A 27,335-nucleotide genomic window follows, 5' to 3' on the forward strand; every position below is an offset into this window, starting at 1 on the left:
ATTATTTCCTGGGGGTCAAAATCACTCTTGGTTAAGAAACCATTGTTTTGAAGTGATGTTTATGAAGAGAAGCCACTTGTAACAACAAGACTAATGGCAGAGGCACAAAAGTTTTAGAATCTTTTTACTCATCTAGGTAATATTTAAAGGATTAAGTAAGTTGTAAGATCATTGTGTAGGTTTAGGAATAAGTCAGTTTTATTTTTGCAAATATTTATTCTCATATGCAAATATATTTGTGTGTATGGCACAAACATGTACACATTTTAAAGCAGGGGTAGAAAATGCTTGTTTTATATTTTTAAGTACAGGTGAAAAATGCTTATTTACTATTGGGAAGCTTTCACACCTTTTAGGAATATGGACTTGAAATTTTGTCTGTTGTAAATTGATTCTATTGAGGAATTTAAACTGTTTTATGTCTTGTTTATTTTAGCTACTACCCCATGGTTTGAGTCTTACAGAGAGACCTTTCTTCAGTCAATGCCAGCATCCGATCATGAATTTCTAAACCACTACTTAGCATGTATCCTTTGACCTTTGTGTTTTATTTATTTATTTATTTTTATTTTTTGAGAGAGGGAAAACGCACGAATATGGGCAAGTAGGGAAGGAGAAGAGGGAGAAGAAGGGAGAGAATCTTATTAAGCAGGTTCCTTGCTTAGTGTGGAGCCCAAAGTGGGGCTTGATCTCATGACGGTGAGATGTTGACCTGAACTGAAATCGAGAGTTAGATGCTTAACCAACTGAGCCACCCAGGTGTCTGACCTTTGTGGTTTCTTAAAATCAAATGTTTTGGAAATTAGTAATCTTAGAAATAGTTCTATGAAGGCAAATTAAAAACATTTTTAAAAATATTTATTTCTGAGAAAGAGACAGAGCAGAAGCAGGGGAAGGGCAGAGAGAGAGAGGGAGACACAATCCAAAGCAGGCTCCAGGCTCCAAGCTGTTAGCACAGAGCCCAACGTGGGGCTCAAACTCATGGTCCCTGAAATCATGCTCTGAGCCGAAGCTGTACGCTTGACCAACTGAGCCACCCAGCTACCCTCGGGAAGGCAAATTTTTTGAGAGGACAGAGGAGAATAGAAAAATTATTTTTTATTCATGATGCTTCAAGTTTTTGTCACTGCTATTTTGTTAAAGGGAATCCTATACACAAGGCTGGTTTTAATAAGTTAATTTTTATTACAAAGTAAGAATAGTGAGGGCTTGCTTATTTTTCTTTTTTTCTCCAGCTCAATATTTCATGTTTAGTAAGTTTCTGAGCCATTTTCCAAAGAGTAAATGTGAACTCTCATTGTTAACTGCTTTTGCTGATTGCCTCGATTAATTGCTTATGCAAAAGCTCATATATAAAAGCAGTTTTTCCTTTTTTTAGTAACCTGTTTTATAGCTGTTAACCTCTTTTGATGATTATGACTTTTTAGTTTTATTAATGAAGTTGCCGAGAAAAGTTAGGTAGGATGAAGTATGAAACTACAGTGAGATGGAATGGAGAGGAGCAAAATTCAGCAGAATTGTTCATTGTGTTGATGTATAATTTTGATATTGTACATTTTTATGTTTATGGATTTTCTTATATATGTAAAATAACCTAAAAACTATCATCAAAAAATATTTAAGATTTAAAATTTTGAGTTACTTGGAAATGCTTTAGAAATTATTTTGTGTTTGCAGTGAAAATCTATGAAATGAGATTTTTTTTAGCTTAGAAAATTTCCTTAAAGTTTCTTTTAATAGGATAATATTTCTCGTTTAATGATAAGTGATAATTACCTTAATGTGGTTTACAAGGTATGTTGGTAGCATCATCTAGTGAAGCTGAACCTGTGGAACAGTTTTCAAAGTTATCACAAGAACAGCATCGAATTCAGCACAACAGTGACTATTCCTATCCCAAGTGGTTTATACCAAATACACTTAAATATTATGTACTTTTGCATGATGTAAGTGCAGGAGATGAACAGAGGTAAGCTTTATTTTTTTAATTTAAGAATTTTCTCTGTTACATGATTAAATATTAGCACATGACTTGTTTAAATTTTAGATGTATTTTTTTTTATCTAAGAAAGTAAAAGCTTACTAATAAAACACTTAACTATATCTTTTATTCCAGAATTACATTCAACAGCTAAGTCATTTTATGTTAGGTTTCATATGTGTATCCAGACTTCCCTTTCACTATATATGTTACTACAATCTTTGTACAAAAGTGCATGCATTTTACACCTGTAGGTCTTAGCTGTTATTTCTTATGTTAAATTATTTCTCATTTTTTTTCTTTTCTCCTTCTTGGTTTTTTTTTTTTTTTAACTTTTCACTTCTTGACTTTTTTAAAAGGCTGTTTTCACTCTTCACCCTATTGTCACTTTATATTTTTAGCCTTGATGTTTTCAGTATCAAAGACATCTAGACATTTTCTTTTCTTTCTCTTCTCTTCTCCTCTCTTCTTTCTTTCTCTCTTTCTTTTGAGAGAAAGAATGGGCACAAGTGAGGAAGGGGCAGAGAGAGAGAGAGAAGCGGGACTCACCTGTGGCTTGAGCTCACCCAGAGCAGGGCTTCTGCTCACCCGAAGTGGGGCTCAAACTCAGGAACTGTGAGATCATGACCTGAGCCGAAGTCAGATGCTTAATGACTGAACCACCCAGGTGCCCCCAGACATTTCCTTCTTATGTGCCCTTTAATGTTCATTATTAGTGCTTTCCTATAGTCCTTTTCTTTGGAACAAATGATTAACTTGTCTTTAAAAATATAGCAAGTTCCTGAAAAATAAGATAACATAATAAGCAACTTTATGATTTTGGAGTTTATTTTGACTTTTGGTTCAGGATGTGGATCAAATTAATCTTTTGTTTCAAACTATCAGTCTGATAAATCAGTGCCATTTAGGATATGCAATCAAATGATCATTTTTTGCCCTTGTTTTGAGCACATGCCATTATCTTTTAAATAAATATTCCTTTTATGTATTTGTTATTTTAATTTATTTAAAAGTTTTTATTTTTAAGTAATCTCTACACCCAATGTGGGGCTCAAACTTAACAGCCCCAATGTCAAGAGTTGCATGTTCTACTGACTGAACTAGCCAGGCACATTTTCCTTTATAACCAAAGAATTTTTCCAAGAAATAATTAATATTTAGGATTTGTTTTGAAATCATAAACAGGCTGTAGCCTGTGGATAAAGTATACTACATAAATAGAAATCATTTGAACTGGCTATTCAAATTAGTTTCTATCTATAGAATATGGTATATATCTTTCATATTGAAGAGTTGTACCTAGGATGTTTAAGTGGTAATTCAGGTATTAGATTAGTGATTCATATATTTATCAGTATCACCAGTAAAGTGAGCAGTTTATTTTATTGTACTTGAGTGTAAATACATAAACTTATATCTGCTTGTATACCTTTATAACTTTTATTTATCCAGCCTTAATTTTATAGTTTGTAAATATGATTCAGTAATCTTGCAGGCTTGTTATTTGTGTAGTATTGTCTTTTGCATTTGAATATAATATAAAATTTTCCAAGTTCCCCCCCCTCCCCATGGCTGATTGACTTAAAAAGATACCATTTAAATTAGGTTAACTCTATTTACTAAAATTTCAGTTTTCATCAGAAGATGATGTTTGCGTTTTAGGCTGGCTATCTTACCACTTGAATTAATTTTTCATGTACCAACTAGCATAGCTTAGTTAACAAAGTATGGAAATAAAACAGCTTTCTGTTACATCTAAGATGTAACTCATGGATTCAGCTATTATAAATTTTTCAAGAAAAATGGGTGGATTTTATTTAATACCTCAGCTGCTCTTGATTTTTCTCTCCTTTTCTATCTTCGAACTGTATCCCTTTGAAAACAACTAAGTGAAGGGTAAACTGTAGCAGTGAAAGATGTTTTATAAGTTTTGGGATGCTTTACTTTTCTTTTTCAGCACTTACATTTTTTGATGAGTGCTTGTTTTCTAAGATGGAATTTCCAAAAGCTTACTCCCCCAAATCTGGTCCTTACAGTTGAAAGAATTCTTGATCTATAAATTTGAAGCCATTCTTTGGAAATTTACAGTGCACATTAGTAAGTGGAAGGCCTGGAGGTGATCTGCTGGCTTTGTTTACTATAGTTCTCCAACTAGTTTGACCACCAGAATGGTCTCTTTGAACAGCCAAGATTATCTTGCAAAATTTTATTCTTTGAAACACATTTTGTTAACTCTGCTTTAAGGTGATATTCATGCTAGCTAAATTTCAGTCAGGATCATGATCTTTGTTCTAATATTTTTTACTATTTTATCTCTGATTTTCTGTTCTGCCTTTTTTAGGGATTATTTTTGCATTATTGTAATATCTGTTATTGCCTAAGGTATGCCCTCCATTTACTACAAACTTTTTTCCATTTTTTATTTTAGAGCTGAATCAATTTATGAAGAAATGAAACAGAAATACGGAACTCAGGGTTGCTATTTACTTAAAATTAATTCTCGAACATCTAATCGAGCATCAGATGAACAGATACCAGATCCTTGGAGTCAGTATCTCCAGAAAAATAGTATTCAAATCCAGGTATATGTAAAAAACAATAATGAAGCAAACCACAAAAGCTGTACTTTAGTTTTATGACATAATGGCATCACTGTAGAGTTTTTTAAGGCTTCATTTAACTAGTAGAATTGTTAATATTTATTTTATGAAATCTGGCTAGTTCTGATCTGTCAGCATGTGAGCTCTTAATTCAGTGGTTTAAAACTGTTTGACTAACACATAATCCCTTATGTGTACTCCTTTCAGGTGTATAATATCTGTGTTAATTGATCTTTTCTTAAAAGGTGAAAAGTGAATTACATAAGAATTAAATGAGATTGGCTAGACATGTAGAGAATAGAAGTTTTTACTTGTATATATAATTCCTTATGAATGCTTACAGTCAATTCTTTATTATCCACATGCTCTGGGGTTGCCTTCCTTCATTTTCAACATGCTGTTCTTATGGCCCACCTTTTGGAGCTCATACTTTTTAGGTGGGTGGGCTTTTTTCCCTAACTTTCCTTTGATTTTCTTTCCTTCTGAATTTTTAGGAAGTGTTATTTCTTCCTAATTCTCTCCTTTCTTAATCTAGACTCCTAGACTAATGTTAATTATTTATTCGTTGACGTGGGCAGGTATAAGGTTTCATGGTCTGTTGGACTTTCAAGATAGAATTTGCCACTTGGTATAGTCAAATGCCAAGTTCCCATGTTTAGTTCAGATAATCAAGAGTTGACTTTTTTTGGGGGTAGAAGGGGGATTTTGTAAGTAAATGGAAAATATATTTGTGTTTTGTACATTTGAATTACATTGTGTACTCTGTGATACTGTTTTTCTGAAATATCACTTATAAAGTTTATGTAATTTTTGATGTCTTTATATATATATATTGTTTGATAATCTGTTTGCCTTATTTTTCTAATATATGGAATTTTTGATCCAGATATAGTGTTACACTGATATTTACTCACTTTAAGAAAATGCTGGAGGAAAGTGAGAAAAAAGAAAAACTAGTTGCATATGAAGAGTTTTATTTAAAAAAATCGTCTTTCAGGACCTCAGAACAGAGATAATATTGAAAAATGGCATTTATTATTATTCTTATTATTCTTAGTGTTTACTTATTTTGAGAAAGGGAGTGTGAGCCAACGGGGGAGGGGCACACCCTGTGAGATCATGACCTGAGCTGAAATCAAGAGTCAGATGCTTAACCAACTGAACCATTCACGCATCCCCCAAAAATGGAATTTAGAGTACAGCAATTCTAAGGAAGGGAAACATATGTCAGATTGTCCAGTTTAACAGAAGACCGAGATATCTGAAATTCTGTAGCCCAGGATTGGAAGATAGCTTTTTTATTTTTTATTTTATTATTTTGAGAGAGAGAGCAAACGGGAGAGGGGCAGAGAGAGAGAGAGAGAGAGAGAGACAGACTCTCAAGCAGGCTCTATGAGGAGCCTGACACAGGACTCAATCCCATGACTGAGATTTTGACTTGAGCCAAAATCAAGAGTCAGACGCTTAACTGACTGAGCCATTCAGGCACTCCTGGGGGATAGTTTTAGACCTTATCAAATCTAACCTCTGATCTACTACTTTAATTTCCTTTACCTATGAATAACCTCATCTAGTTAGTACTCACTCTCTTCCCAAGTAACCTGTCCCATGTATGAACAGCTGGAGGATCAACCGAAATTTATCTTCCTTTGCTTATATTTCTTGGTCCTTTGGGACCAATCAGTTTTTCATTAAGTTATCTTTCAAATATAGAAGATAGTTTTCATGTCCCTTCTATATTTACCAGGCTAAATATAACCAGTTTTTTCAACTCTTTCCTGAATGGTAGTTTCAGATTGTTTCTTGTCCTCATCACTTTTATTAAGTTCTAGTTTGTATATTTCCCTCAAAGCATGACACTCAGAATAATACCTCAGAAAAGTGCTCTCACGGAGTAGTCTGAGTATTTATATTTTAAGGGGTTTTTTTGTTGAGAAACCAGTGCCTTTGTACAAATATTGCATTGGATATTTTTCTAATGTACTATGATAGATTCAGAATTTACTCCAATCTGTTAACACCGTATCCATAACCCAGGAGGTTCTATACCGTCCTCTTATTTCCCCCTGCCTGTCTCTAGTAGTCCTTCCCTCTTGGCATTTATTTCTTGCTTCAGAAAACTGCAGGTGTTCATATACTTATTCCATATAAACAGGTAAATTGAGGTAGAGATCATTTGAATTCAGAAGAATTAGGATAGTAGATTGAACGTGAGAGGGCATTTAGGAATATAGTAGGTGTGGATTAGAATGGTAAAATATATGGAAGAAATTAAGAATTTGGAGAACTAAAAAAAAGTATCTTGCTAAAATAAATGAGGCTTATCGTTAGCAGAACAACCACAGTGGATGGATTGGGTGGTATCTTAAACATGGTTAATTTACTAACTGCTAATGCTTTTTTATTTTATTTTGATAGGACTCATATGAAGATGGCCCTTGTACTATAACTTCAAATAAGAATTCTGATAGTAACTTGCTTTCATTGGATGGATTAGATAACGAAGTCAAAGGTCTTGATATACTTTCTCTAAGTTTCTCTTTTGGTTGAAAAATCTGCACTATTGTCAAAGCATGCTAATCTCTATAGATAAAAGATGGGGAAATTTTCATAATAAAATGGGAAGATTAGCTTTTCCTTTGATGATTTTTTTTTGAATTTGACATTTTTTGACATTTAAAATTCGTTTAACAAGAGTAATATATACTATTCCTTTAAAAAAAATTTTTTAGGAAGCAAGGGGGAAGGTCCTGTGTGCAGCATTAATTATTCCCCAAATTGACATGATTTTGAGAGCTTTATTTCTGTATTTTAAATTACAGTTTTTGCTAGTGATAGTTTGCAAATTAAAAAGTTTTTTTTAGTATTTATTTTTGAGAGAGCACACATTTGGAGGAGGGTGGAGAAAGAGGGACACAGAATCTGAAGCAGGCTCCAGGCTCTGAGCTGTCTGCACAGAGCTTGACGCAGGGCTTGAACTCACAAACCTTGAGATCATGACCTGAGCCGAAGTCAGATGCTCAACAGACTGAGTTACCCCAGACACCCCTTTCATATTATTTTGTTAAAATTTTCTTATTGCTTAGCTGTGATATTTAAATTTGTTCTTTATATTATTTTAACACTGTATTTTTCTTCATTTATTTATATGAATATAATTTTTTTTAATTAGAGAGTGCATGTGCACACATGTGAACCAGGTAGTGGGGAGAGGGAGGCACAAAGAGAGAGGAGGGAGAGAATCCCAAGCAGGTTCTGTGCTGTCAGAACATTGAGATCATTACCTGAGTCGAAATCAAGAGTTGGATACTTACCCGACTGAGCCACCCAGGCTATTTACATGAATCTTTAAATTGCTATTACATGTAACAAGTATTAACCCAAGTCCTGTAGTTTTGGGAGAGAAAAGGTAAATGTTATTGTATCTTAGACTTCTGAGGTACACAGAAAGATACAGGGTTCCAGCATTCTTCTTTTTTTTTTCTTAAGCAGTATGGTAGTAATATCACAATTTTCTGTTGCATTCTGAGAGTAAAAGAAAGATCTCTTTTTCAGTAGATGGCTTACCAAATAACTTTAGAGCTCACCCACTTCAGTTGGACTCATCCAGTGACGCTTCTAACAGCATTGATGGCCCAGAGCATGTAAAATCTGCTTCATCATTACATGAGACAAAGAAAGCAAATACTGGAATTATTCATGGTGCATGTTTAACCCTTACTGATCATGATAGAATTCGACAGTTTATACAAGAGTTCACTTTTCGAGGCCTTTTGCCACATATAGAGAAAACAATTCGGCAGTTAAATGATCAGGTAAGATTTAATTGTTCGGATTAGTATTTTTAAATTTTCAGTATATTAGTATAAGTTATTTAAAGTAATGGAGTTTTTTTTTTTTTTTTAAGATAGACTATGTTAGGATTTATTAGCATCACTGTCAGTGATGAAATTCTCTTAAATCCTAGAAGATACATACTCATTTACATTAGGGATTTTGCTAGCATGTTGGACAGTTTTCTTTAAATCAGTGTTGTTAAAGTGACTATTTGCTCACTATATATTACAGCTTTTTAGTTATTTAGATTTTTTTGTGTAAAGGCAAAATATTAAATCTCATATTTGTAACATATAATTTTTTTTGGTAGTTAATATCAAGAAAAGGCTTAAGTCGATCTCTGTTTTCTGCAACTAAAAAATGGTTTAGTGGCAGTAAAGTTCCAGAAAAAAGCATTAATGAGCTGAAAAATACATCTGGATTGCTGTGAGTAAATTATTATTGTTTTGTTTTTCCTCTGATTGGTGTTTGACTCTGTGATGACCGGCAAAAAATGATTATCTCTTTAGTTTTTTAGTTTCATATTGGTTGAAACTTAGGTAGATAAGAGCAGTGACTATAAGCCAATTATATTAAAAAATGTTTTTAAACCATTAGGTAATTGGATTTCTAAAAATAAATAAGAACGGAGAAAGTCCCTTACTTTGGGTGTCTTTCCCTATTTATAAAAAGATGGAGTTAAAAGAATATTCATTAATAACTCACCTAAATAAAATATTATGGTCTAGTGTTCTGAGTTATGGCATATATTTAGAAAATTTTGTGTTAAGGGAAAATAAAATTCATTTTGTGTTTTTGTGCTTATATATAAAGTGAGTCACCTAGAATTGACCATTTGCTTCATAGTTTGACCATGGAGAAAAAGCTTGTCTGTTTTTGAGAAGCTCTTAGTATAGGGCTATAAATTATATGAATATAAATGTTTCTAATATCTTTGAGAAATGACAGTATGTCACTGGTGATAGAATTCTTGTTGAATCAGATTAGTTTTCCTGATATCTTACACTCAGTTATCTAGCTTGTTAAATGTTTTACAATATTTAATGGTTCAGGGGTTATAAATTATAAATTGCTTTCTTAATTCATTTTATACTTATAGGTATCCACCGGAAGCACCAGAGCTTCAAATCCGAAAAATGGCTGACTTATGCTTTTTGGTGCAGCATTATGATTTGGCTTATAGTTGCTATCATACTGCAAAGAAAGATTTTCTTAATGATCAAGCAATGCTTTATGCAGCTGGTGCATTGGTTGGTATTCTGTAATATTATAATTTCTTATTTCTGCTATCATAAATGATTTAGCAATTTCTCTTTATGAAATGGCAAACACAGTACCTAGGGATAAAGTTGTACTGAAAGAGGATATAATGCTTTTTGGGTTTTAAATTAGTTTATGTTGAATCGATGGATTTTCCTCAAACTAGTACATTTAAACATGGTTAAATATAATGGTTGATGTCTTAGCTTTGGCTAGTACCTTCTAATTTTTGTGTATGTTTTCAAAGTTTGAGTTTCTGTTATTATATTGAGTATAAATTTTTTTTAGCAGATGCTTTTAGACCTATCAAAAAATCTTTTAAAATTGCTTACATGTTTTTTTTTTCTGATGTAAGACTATATATTGGTTAAGAACATGTACTTTGGTGTGAGACAGACTGTCATCTTAGGCAAGTGTTGAACATCTCCTAAGCCTCACTTTTTTCACCTTACGATGTGAACCGTAATGGCATAAGTTTAGATGAAGAGGTATAAGGGTATGTGATGTGCCTAGCACACTGTCTTGTATGTAACAAGTTGTCAGTAAGCATCAGCTATGTTTTTATAATTGATAATGTAAACCTTGGTGTGTCGGAGATTTATTTTGAAAGGGAGAGAGGGTGAGCACCAGCAGGGAAAGGGCAGAGAGAGAGAGAATCTCAAGCAGGTTGTCAGTGCAGAGCCAGAGCGGAGCTCAAACCTGTAAACCATGATATCATGACCTGAGCTGAAACCAAGAGTCAGGTGCTTAACTGACTGAGCCACGCAGGCACCCCCAGAAAGAATTTAATATACCTGTTGCCTTATAGTATTTTGATGTTCCTTAAAAATTGTCATACTTATATGTGTAATTTGCTTTTTGTATATAGAAAAGAATAAAATTAGCACTGTTGCTTTCTACATAATCACTTTAAAAACATGTAAGCTTGTAAACAAAAGTGTGAACAAAAATGTATGGGAATAATTGGTAATTATCATGTAGGCATTTGTTAGTGATTGCCATTTATTTTGCATTTATTTTAATATGTATGTATAAAACTGAAATAGGCAACTTAAAAATTTAAAGGTAAAATAGCAAAATTATATTACTTTCTCTTTTTAATTTTGTAACTTTTTTTTTTAATGTTTACTTTTGAGAGAGAGAGAGTGAGCAGGGGAAGGGCAGAGAGAGAGGGGGACAGAGGATCTGAAGTGGGCTCTGCATTTGACAGCAGAGAACCCGATGTGGGGCTCAAACACATGAACCATGAGATCATGACCTGAGCCAAGTTGCAAGCTAAACCAACTGAGCTTCCCAGGTGCCCCTGTAATATATTTTTTTAATGTTTATTTATTTTGAGAGAGGGAGGGAGAGAATCCCAAGCAGGCTCTGCACTAACAGTGCAGGCTTGATCCCATGAACTATGAGATCATGACCTGAGCCAAAATCATGAGTCAGCTGCTTAACTGACTAAGCCGCCCAGGTGCCCCTTCCTGTAATACTTTTTAATGAAAAACATCTGCTAACTTTTGGAAACTTTCTTCAGGAACTGAAAATATGCCATCTTTATAAATTGAAGTGTTTGAAAACTTACATGAATTTTCCTTGGCTTGACATTCTGTAATCTTTTATTATAGTGATCTAAAGTGATGACTATATGAATATGAAATAATACTTAATGTTATTTCATAAATATAACATTATGAATTGATAAAATTTTACCTTATGTACTTGCTAATTCACTGTTGGTATATAGGTAGATCTTATAAGGTATGGCAAAACATTTCTGTGGTTTCATGGTGTGTAAGCTTTTTAATTTTTATCTACAATCTGATAACTGCCTTTAAGCCATTTAGGTGGAGGTATTAGTAGCAACTGTATGAGAGAAAATAGCTTAGCAATGGAAAATAAAGGCATATCTGCTGTAACATAGTATATGTATACCTGAAAATCCTTGTAGTCTATAAAACTGTCCTAAAAATAATAGGCCATGGAGAAAAATAGGGTTGGGAAGTCTTCTTAAAACCTATGTATGTGTCTTTGAAACCAAAGTACAAACAAGAACACAAATTATGTTTGTACCTTGAGAGATGACATATGTAATCTTGTGAGACTGCTCTAGCATGCCTAGAAGTTACTTAAAAGAATAAAAAAGAATACACAAAACTAGTATGTCACTACTGGCTGGGAGTAGAGGCAGGGAAGAAGAGGTCCTAACCAGTTGTGGTGCCACGATGGAGGGTGGGGTGGGAAGTGCAGACCTGGGCAGTACAGCTTCTCCGGGGAGTGAGTCTGTGAGCACCAAAACTCGGGCATCTGGTTTTTGTTTTCTTCAAATACAGATAAAGGGAGCTCCTGTCTGGGTAACAGCTGAGCTCAGGGCTTGCTCCTTTCCTGCTGAAGGTTATAATTTTATATTTGCTATTTTTGATCCCCTTGCCTAAGAAAAATTGTTTATAAATGAATACAAATTTTAAATGTGTTGATACCACTTTTCTATTTACCATTCACATATTTATCTAATTGATAAGTTCACAATGTGTTGTAGTAGAACAGACTATATTGCCTGCCTTTTTAGAAGATATTTAGTTACGGTATCTTTAAAGTTAAAATAAATATCATAGCAAAACCAGTAATAGGAATTCTTAAAGAAATACTGGTTTTTTTGTAGTTCAGTCTGTTATATAACTACCTTAACTAACTGAAAGGGTGAATAGGTCATTCTGGTTCTTGATGAAAAATTTTGTCAAAAGTATTGATCCATTTATTGATGACTATAATAAATGATTTAATAGTTGATATAGTAACTGGGGGTGTTCATTGAATTTTCTCACCAGAACTGTAAAAATGACGTCAGTTTTGTTTGAATGTATACTGATTTAATACTTGCAGATTTATATTAGAAAATAACTTTGAATTTGGGGGCCTATTTTTCTCACAGGATTTTTTCTTAGTACTTATATGTGTAATATATATAGTTTGTGTATAGTAAATAGGTATTTTATACAACATAGTACATTTATAGTATATATAGTATGTTATATATATAGTATATAGTATACCATATGTTCAATACATATTTGCTTTTTTGTATAATATAGAAATGTGTATTCATTGTATTAGTTAAAATATAAAGTAGTTCAGAAAACATGTTTCAGAACTGTAGTGTATTTTGTCACATGGGTATAATGTATTTTCTTTAAGTTTATTTATTTTGAGAGAAAAAGTATGGGGGAAGGGCAGAGAGAGGAGGAGAATGAGAATCACAAGCAGGCTCTGCACTGTTAGCGTAAAGCCCTTCATGGGGCTCAAACTCACAAACTGAGATCATGACCTGAGCTGAAATCAAGAGTCAGACACTTAACCTAACCAGCTGAGCCATCCAGGTACCCCTGGATATAATGTATTTTCATTCAGTTTGAAATATTGAGTAAATTTTCGAGCAAACACTGCTGGTACTAAGGATAGAACGACATTCTGAAATAGATACATTTTACATTGTCATGTAACCTGTCGTCTGCCAGATTAAAGGTCTTAGTTATTCTCCAGTTTTTAGATAATTATTCATATTTTTTGTACTTTAAAAAATGTAGAGAAATACATTTTTTCCTCATAAAAGTGTTGGCATTAACAGTTCCCCCCAATTTATGAAGATTTAATTTATTTCTAGTTAAATTTTTATTAAAACTTGGTCTATAAAAGGACATATCGTAGGATATTTTATGAAGAAAGCCAAAACCCTATTTGAGTCTTTCTTTCTAAATTCATGAGCACCATTGTATATTTTTTGCATTAATTTAAGGCATAGACATTGACAATAGATTAGCTTTTAAAAATCAAATTAAAAGAGTAGCAAATTGATAGTAATACAGGTCTATGAAATTAGGTCTTTGTGCCTTTTATATGGTATAGGGTATACATTAGAGTGTGTAAATGGCTGAAAATGTATATAGTTCAAGCTGTTGTGAGTTCTCTTTTCATGTTCTGATGCCAGTAATTAGAAAGAAACATACTTTATTTTGTCTTGCTCTAGATATTCTTATCAATGCTCTCTTTCCTCAGTGAGGAATAGGGAAGAACAGAGAGGAGGTGGTAGCAGAATCTTAAGCTAGTTGTATAGATACGCCATAACTCAAAATGTTTGTCAGATCTTCTTGAAAACCTCACTTAAATTCTGAATGACAGACTTGGGTATTTGACTGTAGAATTTACAGACTAAAAGCATATATTTTATATTTTTCAAGTCTGCATTAATTCATGAAATTTATATGTCATTCATAAAAAACCCCCAGCAAACTTCCAATTTTTAGGCTAAACATCCAATTTTTAGGCTTCCAAATGCTAAATTATAAGAATATTCCTTCTTTTGAAATAGTATAAACAACGTCTTTTTCCTTAGGAAATGGCAGCAGTGTCAGCTTTTCTTCAGCCGGGAGCACCCAGGCCATACCCTGCGCATTACATGGATACAGCAATCCAGACGTACAGGGATATCTGCAAGTAGGTGTCTAGAATGTTTGTGTTCTGTCCCTTTAGAGGTAAAGTTAACACTTATCTTATTATTAGATTTGTTTTTCAGGCTTTAAACTTAAACAAGCTGCTAAATCAAGTCATTATACTCAGAGATAAGATGAGGTTTTTTTTTTTTTTTTAAAATTAGTATTTTCTTACATCCCTTATTTTCCTGTTTTGTTTGGATTTGTGCTTAGGAATTTGTTATATGTTACATGGGTAGTTGTATTGTGAGGACAGCTCTAACCTAAACTGTTCTTAAGCCAGGGGTTAGCCATTTTGAATTTTCCTTGTTAAATAGGCAGAACACAGAGAATTAAGTAGTAGTTCAGGGAAGAAAATAGGAAGTGTTTTGTGCACACATAATGAGCTCTCTTGGAACTCTATAGGAGTTAGAACTCACCACCTGTAAGGAGACTATGATCCGGTCCACAAAGTGGTCAGAGAAGGTTTCATAGTAGTTTTGAGGAACAAATCTAAAAGAAAGGTAGCTGGGACTTGACAGCCATGAGTACATTTGAGGAATTGTGATTGGCAGGAATAATGTTTTAGAAGAACATCACTGATAAAAAAGGAAATGGAGCCTTGGCTAGGGTAGAGGGTGTGCATGAAAAGGTGCTTAGAGACATTGGTGTGGAGAGCCTTCACTCTCATTTATTATTGTTATTCTTAAGCTGTAGTTAAAATTTATGTAGTAGCAAATGGAGAGTCCCTGAATATTCATACAGAGCCTTGACATAATAAAAGAAAATTTTCAGAAAGATTGATCTGACTCTTCTATAGAATGGATGGGTTGGAAGACAGATAAAGAGGCAGTCTTGTTTCTTATAATATTGTTTAAGGACTAGTAATAGCGGTGTGTTTGCAACACAGCACTAATAATCATTAATGTTTATTTGTGTTCCCAGCATTTGCCACTATGCCAAAGTAATTTATATGCCTGTTGAATTTTTACAACAAATCTGTGAAATGGTGGATACTATCATTATCCTCACTTAGAGATGAGGAGAATGAAACTTAGAGTTTAACTTGCCCTTGGACCGCAGCTAATTGGTGGAGCCAGTTTTGGATCCCACCTCTTACACTTTACGATCTATTCAAGAATATATATGTACATTTGGTAGGAGATATGCCCTCTGTGAAAGAGGACCCATTGAAGGATTCTGAAAAGGTGATGTTCAGAAGGTAGAAGAACTAGGAGAGTGAGGTGTCATGGAAACTAAAGTAGTAAAATACTTCCAATGAGTTTGAATATTGTTCTCAGAGAAGATTTTTCTTGTTTTCATAAGGCACAGAGTTTTGGTGAGATGCACATGGAATGATGCAAAAGAGAAGGCATAACACCTAGTGACCCAGATAGCCAGACAAGTCTGGCAGTCTAGTTCTGTCCTCTGTCTGCTATAGACTGTCAGCTTTTTCTGAGTCTAATTTACTGTTCTGTAAAAAATTTACCTTATAATTTTCATTCTAAGTTATCAGATTTATCATCAATTTAATATATATTTTGGGATTAATGAGAAACACTGTATTAATTATACATATGCATTTTAAGAAGCTCCCTGATCTCAGAAATATTAAAATGTAAGTAAATTTTCTTGAAGTACAGGAAATATTACATTTACAATGCCTCTTCTTAGAATGCCATGCATCATCTTTTAACTGGTGAGATCCTATTTATCTTAAAAGATTTCCTTAAATATTTCTTTTATGATGTTGTCCATTCTGTTTCTCTTGCCAAATCATAGTATCAGTTATTCCCTGTTAGTTATCTGTGTTTTTTTGTTTGTTTTTTACAGAGAGAGAGAGAGAGAGCACATATGCGATGAGGGAGAGGGGGAGAGGGGGAAAGAATTTCAAGCAGGCTCCACTCAGTGTGGAACTGGTTCGGGGCTCAGTCTCATGATTAAGATTATGATGTGAGCTAAAATCAAGAGCTGGATGCTTACCTGTTACTCAGGTGCCTGTTACCTGTTTTGTACCAGTTTCTGTTTTTAGGTAGGGATTATGTCATGGAGATTTTTGAATTCATAGCACTTCCAATGCCTGAACCAAATGATTTTTTTTTAATGTAGATGTTTTTGTTAATTCAAAATTTTAGCCATTCTGACATGTGTGAGGTGATATCTCATGTGATTTTGATTTGCATTTCCCTGGTGATGAGTGATGAGCATCTTTTCATGTGATTGTTGGCCATCTGTATGTCCTCTTTGGAGAAATATTCTTGTCTACTGTCCATTAAAAATTTTTTTTTATGTTTATTTATTTTTGAGAGAGGGAGACAGTGTGAGTTGTGGAGGGGCAGAGAGAGAAGGAGACCAAGCAGGTTTCAGGCTCTGAGATGTCTGCGCAGTGCCTAGTGTGGGACTTGAACTCACAAACTGTGTGATCATGACTTGAGCTGAAGTCAGATGCTTAATTGACTGAGCCACCCAGGTGCCCCTCTTTCTGCCCATTTTTTAAATTGGACTGGTGTTTAATTGTATTCGGTGTTGAGTTATACGTGTTCTTTATATATTTTGGATAATAATCCTTTATCAGGTCATTTGCAAATATCTTCTACCATTCAGTACGTTGTCTTTTAGTTTGGTTAGTTTCCTTGTCTGTGTAGAAGCTTTTTATTTTGATGTAATCTCAATAGTTTATTTTTCCTTTTGTTTCCCTTGCCTTGGGAGACATCTAGAAAGGTGTTGCTATGGCCAGAGTTAGAGAAATTACTGCCTATGCTCTCTTCTAGGATTTTTATGGTCTCAGGTCTCACATTTAGGTCCTTAATCCATTTTGAGTGTATTTTTGTGTGTGATATATAAGACAGTGGTCTAGTTTCATTCTTTTGCACATAGCTGTTCAGTTTTTCCAATACCATTTGTTGAAGAGACTTTTTCCCATTGGATATTTTTGCGTCTTTTATTGAAGATTAGTTGGCCGTATAATTGTGAGTTTATTTCTGGGCTTTCTCTTCTGTTCCATTGATCCATGTATCTGTTTTTGTGCCAGTGTCCTACTGTTTTGATTACTAAAGCTTTATTTCTTTTTTTAAGTTTATTTATTTATTTTGAGAGAGAGAGAGAGAGAGAGGGAGGGAGGGAGGAAGGGAGGGAGGGAATATGAGAGCAAGGAAGGAACAGAGGGAGAGATAGAATCCCAAACAGGCTCTGCACTGACCGTGTATAGCCTGACTTGGGGCTTGAATACATGAACCGTGAGATCATGACCTGAGCAGAGATCAGGAGTCAGACACTTCCCAACTGAGCCACCCAGGCACCCCTGATTATTGCAGCTTTATAATATAATTTGAACTCTGAAATTGTGATACCTCCAGTTTTGTTCCTCTTTTTCAAGATTGTTTTGGCTATTCAGGGTCTATTGTTTCATATAAATTTTAGGATTATTCTAGTTTTGTGAGAAATGCTGTGGGATTTTGATAGGGATTGCATTAGATCTATAGATTGATATCCTATCCATATAGACATTTTAACAGTATTCTTTCAATCCATGAGCATAGATTGTCTTTTCATTTGGTTGTGTTGTCTTTACTTTCTTTCATCAGTGTTTTATAGTTTTTAGAATACAGGTCTTTTATCTCTCAGGTTAAGTTTATTCCTAGGTATTTTTATTATTTTTGCTGCAACTGTAAATGGAATTGTTTTCTTATTTCTGTTTCTGCTATTTCATTATTAATGTAGAGAATTGCAGTGGATTTCTGTACATTTATTTTATATCCTGCAATTTTAATGAATTCATTTATGAATTCTAGTAGTTTTTTTGGTGGAGTCTTTCAGGTTTTCTGTATATAGTATCATGTCATCTGCAAATAGTGAGAGTTTTACTTCTTCCTTGCCTATTTGGATTCGCTTTCTTTCTTTTTGTTGTGTGAATGCTGTGGCTAGGACTTCCATTACTGTGTTGAATAAAAGTGGTGAGAGTAGACATCCTTGTCTTGTTACTGACCTTAGGAGAAAAACTCTCACACTGAGTATGATGTTTGCTGTAGATTTTTCATATAAGGATTTTATTATGTTGAGGTGTGTTTCTCTAAACCTACTTTGTTTTGAAGGTTTTTATCATAAATGGATATTGTACTTTGTCAGATGCTTTTTCTGCATCTATTGAAATGATCACATGGTTTTTATACCTTCTTTTGTTGATGTGTATCATGTTGATTGATTTGCAAATATCTAACACAAATGATGTTTTTAAATGTTGCTTGAATAAACTAATAATATCTTGGACTTGGTAGCATTGTAATCTAATAACTGACCACATGGAGCAAAAAGGTGGGGAATCAAACAAAAATAAGTAAAAGGATAGTGTTAAGATAATAAGAGTGTTTATAAAGTTTACTTAAGAAAACTCTTTAAGAGGGGCGCCTGGGTAGCTCAGTCAGTTGAGCCTCCGACTTTGGCTCAGGTCATGATTTCACGTTCGTGGGTTCGAGGCCCGCGTCAGGCTCTGTGCTGACAGCTCAGAGCCTGAACCCTGCTTCAGATTCTGAGTTTCCCTCTCTCTCTCTGCTCCTCCCCCGCTCACTCTCTGTGTCTCTGTCTCTCAAAATAAAATAAAACATAAAAAAAAAAAAAGAAAACTCTTTAAGAAGGGAACATATTTAAGGGGCATCTGGGTGGCTCAGTCGGTTAAGCATCGGACTTGAGCTCAGCTCGTGATCTCACGGTTTGTGAATTCTGGCTCCACATGGGGTATGGAGCCTGCTTGGGACTCTCTCTCTTCTCTCTCTCTCTGCCACTCTCCTGTTCATTCTTTTTTTTTCTCTCTCAAAATAAAGTTAAAAAAAAAAGTAAACATATTTGAGCATATATATGAGTAGGTGTTACTAATTAGGAGTTAGGCTTCTGTGTTCATTAAGATAACCTTAGGTGTTCATAAATACTAACCTAAGAAAGAGAATGAGTTGTAGTAAGCTTATGGCAGATACTTTTTGAAAGTAGAAAATTGAATTTTTAAAATATCACTGTTGAGAAAGAGCCTCAAGTTAGTAATCTTTGTAATTTTAAGGCCAATTTTGATATAAGGATCAGAAAATTAAAAAAGCTTTGCTATTTCCCAACAAAAGATTCCATCTTAAAATTTCACAGTAAGAATATTTTTATTTATTTTTATTATTATTATTGAGAGAGAGAGGAGGAGGGACAGAGTGTGAGGGATAGAGAAAATCTTAAAAGCAGGCTGCATGCCTATATGTGGAGTCTCTCATGACTGTGAGATAATGACCCGAGCTGAAATCAAGAGTCAGATGCCTAATCAACTGAGCCACTCAGACACCTCTATTCTTATTATTTTTAATTTTTTAATGTTTTTTTATTTATTTTTGAGAGACAGAGAGAACGTGAGCAGGGGAGGGGCAGAGAGAGAGGGATACACAGAATCTGAAGACAGGCTCCAGGCTCTGAGCTAGCTGTCAGCACAGAGCCTGACATGGAGCTCGAACCCACGAACTGTGAGATCATGACCTGAACCAAAGTTGGACGCTTAACCGACTGAACCACCTAGGCAACCCTATTCTTATTATTTTTAATAATGATATTTTATTATTTTAAATTATTGTTGATGGTAGTCCATGAAGAAAAATCAACTGTGTGTTTATACAAAGATTTTTAAAGATTTTAAAAATGTTTTTATTTATTTTAGAGAGAGAGACAGACAGAGCATGAGTAGGGGGGGGCAGAGAGAGAGGGAACGCAGGATCTAAAGCAGGCTCCAAGCCCTGAGCTGTCAGCACAGAGCCCAGTGCAGGCCTTGAACTCACAAGCTGTGACATCATGACCTGAGCTGAAGTCGGATGCTAAACTGACTGAACCACCCAGGTGCCCACAAAGATTTTGCTCAGGAGTCAATTAGGCATCACTATGCCTCGTGCTGTCTCCAGTTGAAATATCTCAGTGGTACTACTAGATGGAAAGCACCTAAGTATTCCTCAAAGTAGCCAGTAAATTAAAACACACATAACCACAGTTTACAGTGAGGAAAGAGAAAAATATGGGTGAAATGTTTATATTCTTCTCGCTTCATAGCAAGTTTTATTTGTTAACCAGCAGCTGGTTCAGATAAGTTAGGTTCTAGTGTTTTGTGTTTAGAAAAGGTGGCTTTTCACTTTATTTTTACTATGAAATTATATGATAATAAAAAGTTAACCTTTTTGGTAAGTTGAAAACAAGAACATGGATTTCTTTTTACTCAAGAACTTGAATTGGAACTTTTATGGAACATGTAGTAACTATGATATATTAAGTTATTACCGTAGTGCTAATTATATTTTTCTTGTCTTTTCCTCTTTAGGAATATGGTTTTGGCTGAAAGATGTGTATTGCTTAGTGCTGAAATCTTAAAAAGCCAGAGCAAATATTCAGAGGCTGCAGCTCTCTTAATACGGCTGACCAGTGAGGTACTGAAAATGTATTTACTTTAATAATGTTTCATAAATTTTAAAAATGTTTCTTTTTTCTTGAGAGGGTGTGCAAAACATAAAAGTAGAGGGGAATTTCTTTTTGGGAATTTACAGTGTGACTACTTTATTTGTTGAATTAATTTTAAATGTGATATTTCATAAATATTTTATGAATTTATTTTATTTATAGATTTTAAATCTACATTATTACTAATCACAAACATATTGTACATCTGTGAATTCGATTCTGACTTATGCACAACTATTTATTTAGATTTTTTTCTTTTGAAATGTTTTACTTTGAGTATAGTTGACATACAATGTTATGGTTATTTTCAGATGGATTCAACTTCTCTCTGTACTTTACACTGTGCTCACCACGAGTGTAGGTACCATCTGTCACATACAGCACTGTTATACTATAGTATAGTATCCTTGACTATTCCCTGTGTGTGCCTTTTATTCCTGTGACTTATTCATTCCATACCTGGAAGCCTGTATTGCCCATTCTTCTTCACCCATTTTTGCCCATTTCCCCAGTCCCTTCCCTCTGGCAACCATCAATTCTCTATATTTATAGCTCTGATTCTACTTTTTATTTATTCATTTAAGTTTCCACATATGAATGAAGTCATATGGTATTTGATTTTCATAGTCTAACTTGTTTCACTTCACATAGTACCCTCTAGGTTCATCTATATGTTGTTGCAAATGGCAAGATTCATTCTTTTTTATGACAGAAATATTCCTTTATGAATATATGTATCCATTTGTATATCTGTGGACCCTTGGGTTGCTTCCATATCTTAGCTATTGGAAATAATGCTGCAGTAAACAAGGTGTGCATCTATCCTTTCAAATTAGTATTTTTGTACTCTTTGGGTAAATAAATACTCAGTAGTGTGATTACTTGATTATAGGGTAGTTCTATTTTTAACTTTCTGAGGAACTCCATTTTATTTTCCACAGTGGCTACACCGGTTTGCATTCTCAGCAGTGCATGAGGTTTCCTTTTTTTCCACATTCTCACCAACAGTTTTTTCTTGTGAATTGAGTTTAGCCATTCTGACAGGTGATGTCTCATTTTAATTGTGATTTGCATTTCCTTGATGATGAGTAATGTTGAGCATTATTTCAAGTATCTCCTGGGCATCTGTATGTCTTCTTTGGATAAATGTCTGTTCATGTCTTCTACACCACTTTTTAATGGGATTGTTTTTGGTATTAAGTTCTTTATATATTTTGAGTATTACCCTTATTGGGTATATCATTTGCAAATATCTTCTCCTATTCAGTAGGTTGCCTTTTTGTTGGCAGTTTTTTCACAATGTAAAACTTTTCATCTTGATACAGTCCCAATAGCTTATTTTTGCTTTTGTTTCCTTTGCCTTATACATAAAAAGAGACATTTCTAGAAAAATGTTGTTGTGGTCAATGACAGGGAAATTGCTGCATTCTCTTCTAGGATTTTTATGGTTTCAGATCTCACATTTAGGTCTTTAATCTATTTTGAATTTATTTTTGAGTGATGTAAGAAAGTGGCAAGTTTCATTCTTTTTGCATGTAACTGTCCATTTTTCCCAGCACCATTTATTTAAAAGACTTTTTCCCATTGTATTTTCTTGCCTCCTTTATCATAGATTAATGGATCATATAAGGGTGGCTTTATTTTGGGACTGTCTATTCTATTCCATTGGTCTGTATATCTCATTTTTGTGCCAGTACCATGCTGTTTTGACTTTTAAAGCTTTGTAGTATATCTTGAAATCTGAGATTGTGATACCTCAGCTTTGTTCTTTTTTCTCAAGATTGCTTTGTCTATTCAGGGTCTTCTGTGGTTCCACAAATTTTAGTAGTATTGTTCTGCTTCTGTGAAAAATGCTACTGGTATTTTGATGGGAATTGCATCAAATTTGTAGATTGCTTTGGGAAGTATGGTAGTTTTAACAACAGTAACTCTTCTAGTAGATAAGCATGGATTATTTTTCCATTTATTTTTATCATCTTCAGTTTCTTTCATCAGCATTTTACAGTTTTCAGAGTACAGGGCTTTCACCTTTTTGGTTAAGTTTATTCCTAGGTATTTTATTCTTCTTGGTGCAGTTGTAAATGGAATTGTTTTCTTATGTATAATAATATTTAAAGCAACATGCATGCGCATCATTCTAATATGCAGTTGATACTTAACAATGATAGTCACTGAAGACTTAAATCTTGTTTTCACAATCATCGTAAGCATTGAAAATAATATATATTATGAATATTTCAAAAGACAGAAAAAGCAGTCCATTGTTTACAGCAGGTATTATTAAGTTGCACTGACTCCTGGCTTGTAAAGAAGGGTAGTGTTCTGTGAGTGTGGTTAAAGAACAAAAGAACAAAATCCAGTACCTCCTTTACTTGCCTTTTAAATGTTAATATACCCTATGGCTTTAGTCCTTGGGCCACTGTAATTTTTACTGTACACGTTTTTGAGGGTGATCAGTTCTTAGTGATGATTTTTACTCTTAAATCGGTCTCTAACACTGACCTCTCTTTGATGTTTATAGATTTGGTAATGCCAGCTGCCTTTTAGACTTACCTACATGGATGTTTCTAAAGCACCTTAAGTCAACTTATCTAAACTGAAACTTTGTTACCTTGTTGATCATGATTTAAAATTCTGGTTTCCTATAACCAGCTAGTTTCTTGTTTGCTCGGGGCAGAAACTAAGATGTGCCGATATTCTCCTGTACTATCAGTAATCCAGTTGGGTGTTTTTTGTTTCTCTCTTTTTTTCAATTTATTAAACATGTTTTCTTTCTGTATCTCCAAATAATTTAACCCCCCCCCCTTTAAATCCCTCCTATTGCTGTCTTGGTTCATGTCCTTAATGTCCTTCTGGACTGTGGCCCTTTTCCTGTTTGTTCACCTTGTCTACAAGTCCTTATACAGTCTCTTTCTTCAGAGAGTTATCTGCAGTACCCTGGGTTATCCTACGTGTCTCTATCCTCCCCTCGTATAATGCTGGAGGACCTGACTTGTCATAAAACACTGGAAATCATATTTCAGTTCTTGAGTGTAGGGAACGGTGTTGCCTTCTACATTTTTGTCCTTTGTGCCTAACACTGGCTTTGGCACATTGTGTATAATTTATATATATTTCTTCAACTGAACCATTAATTATTCTAAAAAGGTTCCATAAGACATAACTAATTAGGTTAAGGGATGATATTAACAATGTTGAGTAAATAATGCTCAGTATGAATAGTTGCTAGACATAAACTATTTGGTAGAGCTGAACATGTAGACTCTTGAGTGTGATGATATATTGTAATAAATCTTAACATGGGTTTGAATATCTTGCTGTTTTTCAATCTAGGAATTATCAGTGAATGTAAAGGGAATTTATATTTTAGGAGCTTGAATAAAATTTATTTAGAGAAAATTCTTCTGTCTGCTTTGCAACCTTGTTATTTTCTGTCATTCTCTTTTCCTTTCCAAGTTTGTTTTCACTTTCTCAAACCTGGATAATTTGTTTTGTCATGAAATTTGAGGGAATTTACCATTGTATTGCTTTGTAGTAAGGGGTGGGGTGAATGGTGGTACATTTCCCCAGAAATTGTGGTTCTCAGTGGGTTTTTTTGTGTTATACCTTCCAGATACTTCTTTGAGATAACTAGAAAGCAAAGACGGTGAGGTACAGTGTGTATAAAGTTATGTTAAATTTTAATTAATAATTATAGTCATTACACGTATTGTTACTTAAAAAGGCTGTGTAAGATGCAAAAAGAGCCCGGTCTTGAGGACAGGGAACTGAGTCACATACTCTTGACTCCTGAGTTATGTTTCCTAGATTTTTGCTAACACTGTTTTGGAAGAGACAGCCATGAGGCCTGGGTGGAAGTAGTTGTACTTTGGCTTAATTTTTGGACTGCAAAAATGGATCAAGTGGATCTTATTATTGTTAGGCCCTGGGATTCTCAGAATGACAAAGCAAACCCAGGTCATGATAAAATATGCCACCTTTACCACCACATAGGACAGCATGTCTGAATTTGGTGCTTAAGATTTGATGCTTTTCTTCTACTAATGTCTTTGTTTTTGTGCTGAACATTTACTTTGGTCTAAATAGCCCCTTTGTTATTACATTCAAACACAGTAAATCAGTTTTTTACTATCAGGGAGAGTAATAGCAGTTTTTACAAGGTTCTTCACCTTCGCAGGAACTGTTACTGTGGTAAACTGATCAGCTCATAGCGCCTTTCCTACCAACTTGACAGTTACGCAAAGAAAAAGTCTGAAAGCCATCCTTGAGATTTGATTCATTTAAGGTTGTGCAACCAGGGCCTGTATCAGTTCTGTTTTTATGGAAGTGTTTATTGAAGCCTCTACCTCAGATGATTTTCTCCCTATATTTTCATATTTTAGGTGAATGTTGCAGTTTTTGTTAAAATTATCTCTTGTGTTGTGGGCAGAGTTTGTATGCTAGAGTTCTTGCTGAAGTAGTCTCACATATTTTTTTTCTGAGTTCCTTATGGAGTGTAATAGACTGTTCATGTCATACGAACTACCGCTATAATAAAATTTTATTCTTCAACTCATTCAAAGCCTCTGCTTTCTAGATAAAACTATCACTTTGTGAAATTCTTTCATTTTTCTTCCATCAACATTGATGGCAGTTGTGATTCTTTGCAGGGCTATCTTTTGGATTCAGAGGAAGGTTTTTTCTGCTTTAGGTGTCACACCATAAGAGATAGGGACTACTACTGAACAGAGTTGCGGTGAGTCATGAGTGTAGGGCATTCAGCACAGCGGATGGACTCTTCCTCGGAGCGGCCATACTGGTTTCCAGAGTCAGATTTTGCTTCAGCTAAATTACTATGTGTCATGGACTTCAGGTCTCTTCTAAATTGGTCAGCCCTGGAGTATTAAATTTGACAATGCTGAGGGTTTATGTCCTGGTATCAATTAGGTTACTCATTAGAATGATTTACATACCATAAAAGATTTCTGGGGTATGTTCCTTATCTTAATCAAAATGTCCAGGATTGCTGCCCTTCCAAGTTTTTGAGTTTGATGAAGCCTCATAGGAACTAAAAAAATATGTATGTCATTATGCTGTAGGTTTGTATGTGACAGCATGTGTTTGTATGCACATATTAGGAATAGACCTAATTTATAGCACTTTAAAAAAAAAACCTCTGAAATACTATTGAGAAGCCTAAATAAATTCTGAAACAGAAGAAATAATTAGAGAGAATTGCTATTCCAGATATTAAAATGTTGTAAAATTACAGAAATGTAAACTTTTTACAGTGATAAGAAGAGACAGAGTAATGGAATAGAATGAGAATTTAAATACAACATAAGAGAAGGTGTCATTAAAATTAGTGGGAAACGTTAGGTTATTAACCAAATGGTATTGTGTCATCTAGGTGTTTGGGGTTGGATTCTTGTCTTACTTGTTATATGATAATATCATAGCTTGATTAAGTTATAATACAGAAAATGTAACAGAATATATAGGAAGACATTTTTTAAAATCTAGGAATGATATCATCTTTTCTTAGTTTGACACAGTATCTTGAAGCTATAAAGGCAAAAGATAGTATGCTTGACTACTAAAGAATAAACTCTTTCATGTAAAAACTGGGAGATACTAATGCAAATGCATGACAAAGACCTAATATTGATTAAACGTACAAAGGGCTTTTAGAAGCCACATAATGACAAAAACCCATTCACAAAAAGAGTATAAATGGACACTTCATAGAAAAGATACAAAGATCCGTAAACATGTGAAAAGATTACCAGCCTTACTGGTAAATGTATGTTGAGCAAAGTGTCATTTATTTCTTTAATTAAAGAGGTAAAATTTTTTAAAAATGAGTTTTGGCTGAGTGGATTGGAAAACATACACACTCATTCTCTGTTGAGGAGACTGTATGTTGGTATTACTTTTTTTTTGTAGTAGTTTGACTCTATTGGTTAGAATTTGCACTTTATACATAGCTTTCATTAACCCACTGGTTCTACCTCTAGAAATGTGTCTACTAAAAATGTATAATTACTCTCAAAAATGATCTTATAAAGATGTTTATCAAAGTATTTTTTGTAGTAACAAAATTCTGAAGCAATATTAAATCAGTTAGACACTATTAATAAATTATGATATATTTATTTAACAGGATACAATGTACCTTTAAAAGAAATGAGATGTAGGTATCTTGGAAGGATGTCCATGATATTATCATAAGTCAAAGAAGAGATAAAGAATATTCTGTATAACACCATTTATGTATAAAAAAGTACATGTATTTTTAGAAAACTGTATGTATTCACCATAAAAGCACAAATATGGAGTGAGAGAAAGGACAAACACCAATACCAAGCTGATAACGGTAGTTACCTCTAGAAAGGTAGAGGAAGCATGGGGTGGGAAAGAAAGATGTTCACTTTTTTTTTTTTCAAAGATTTATTCTTTAAGAAAAAAGTCTTTTTAAAGAAGAAAACATTTTCTTAAAAAATAAAAAAAGTATACTCCCTAGGTGCCCTAAGTAATTCTGATGTAAACCCTTGGATAAGAACTGCTTGTTAATTGTACATTCCTGATTTTCCCACTTACTAGCTTTTGGATCTTACTTAGAAAAAAACATCTATTCAGGTATTTAGTTTTTGTTGCAAGGGTAATAATATCTACCATTTATTGAATGCTTTCTAGATTGTTTCCTCAGATCTGTTTCCACTCTAATTTTGTGATTGCTGCAGAGATAGTTATAATAAT

General features: G+C 34.0%; 1 protein-coding gene across 6 annotated transcripts in view; it reads left to right on the forward strand.

The window, feature by feature from the left end:
• The window catches only part of TRAPPC8 (trafficking protein particle complex 8), an 81,238-nt gene that overhangs the window by 14,470 nt on the left and 39,433 nt on the right, over window positions 1-27,335 (forward strand). For 4 of the 6 annotated variants that reach the window (XM_029922954.1, XM_029922950.1, XM_029922952.1 and 1 more), the window contains exons 3-11: window positions 437-526; window positions 1,795-1,969; window positions 4,410-4,563; window positions 7,000-7,093; window positions 8,137-8,396; window positions 8,729-8,844; window positions 9,518-9,668; window positions 14,057-14,157; window positions 20,461-20,566. In XM_029922954.1, the coding sequence (XP_029778814.1) occupies window positions 437-526; window positions 1,795-1,969; window positions 4,410-4,563; window positions 7,000-7,093; window positions 8,137-8,396; window positions 8,729-8,844; window positions 9,518-9,668; window positions 14,057-14,157; window positions 20,461-20,566 (1,247 nt within the window). Of the gene's footprint in view, window positions 1-436; window positions 527-1,794; window positions 1,970-4,409; window positions 4,564-6,999; window positions 7,094-8,136; window positions 8,397-8,728; window positions 8,845-9,517; window positions 9,669-14,056; window positions 14,158-20,460; window positions 20,567-27,335 lie in introns of those variants that run through there. The other 2 variants (XM_029922951.1, XM_029922955.1) reach the window with 2 other exon arrangements.

This window comes from Suricata suricatta, chromosome 14 (assembly GCF_006229205.1).
Source record: "Suricata suricatta isolate VVHF042 chromosome 14, meerkat_22Aug2017_6uvM2_HiC, whole genome shotgun sequence".
NCBI lineage: Eukaryota > Metazoa > Chordata > Mammalia > Carnivora > Herpestidae > Suricata > Suricata suricatta.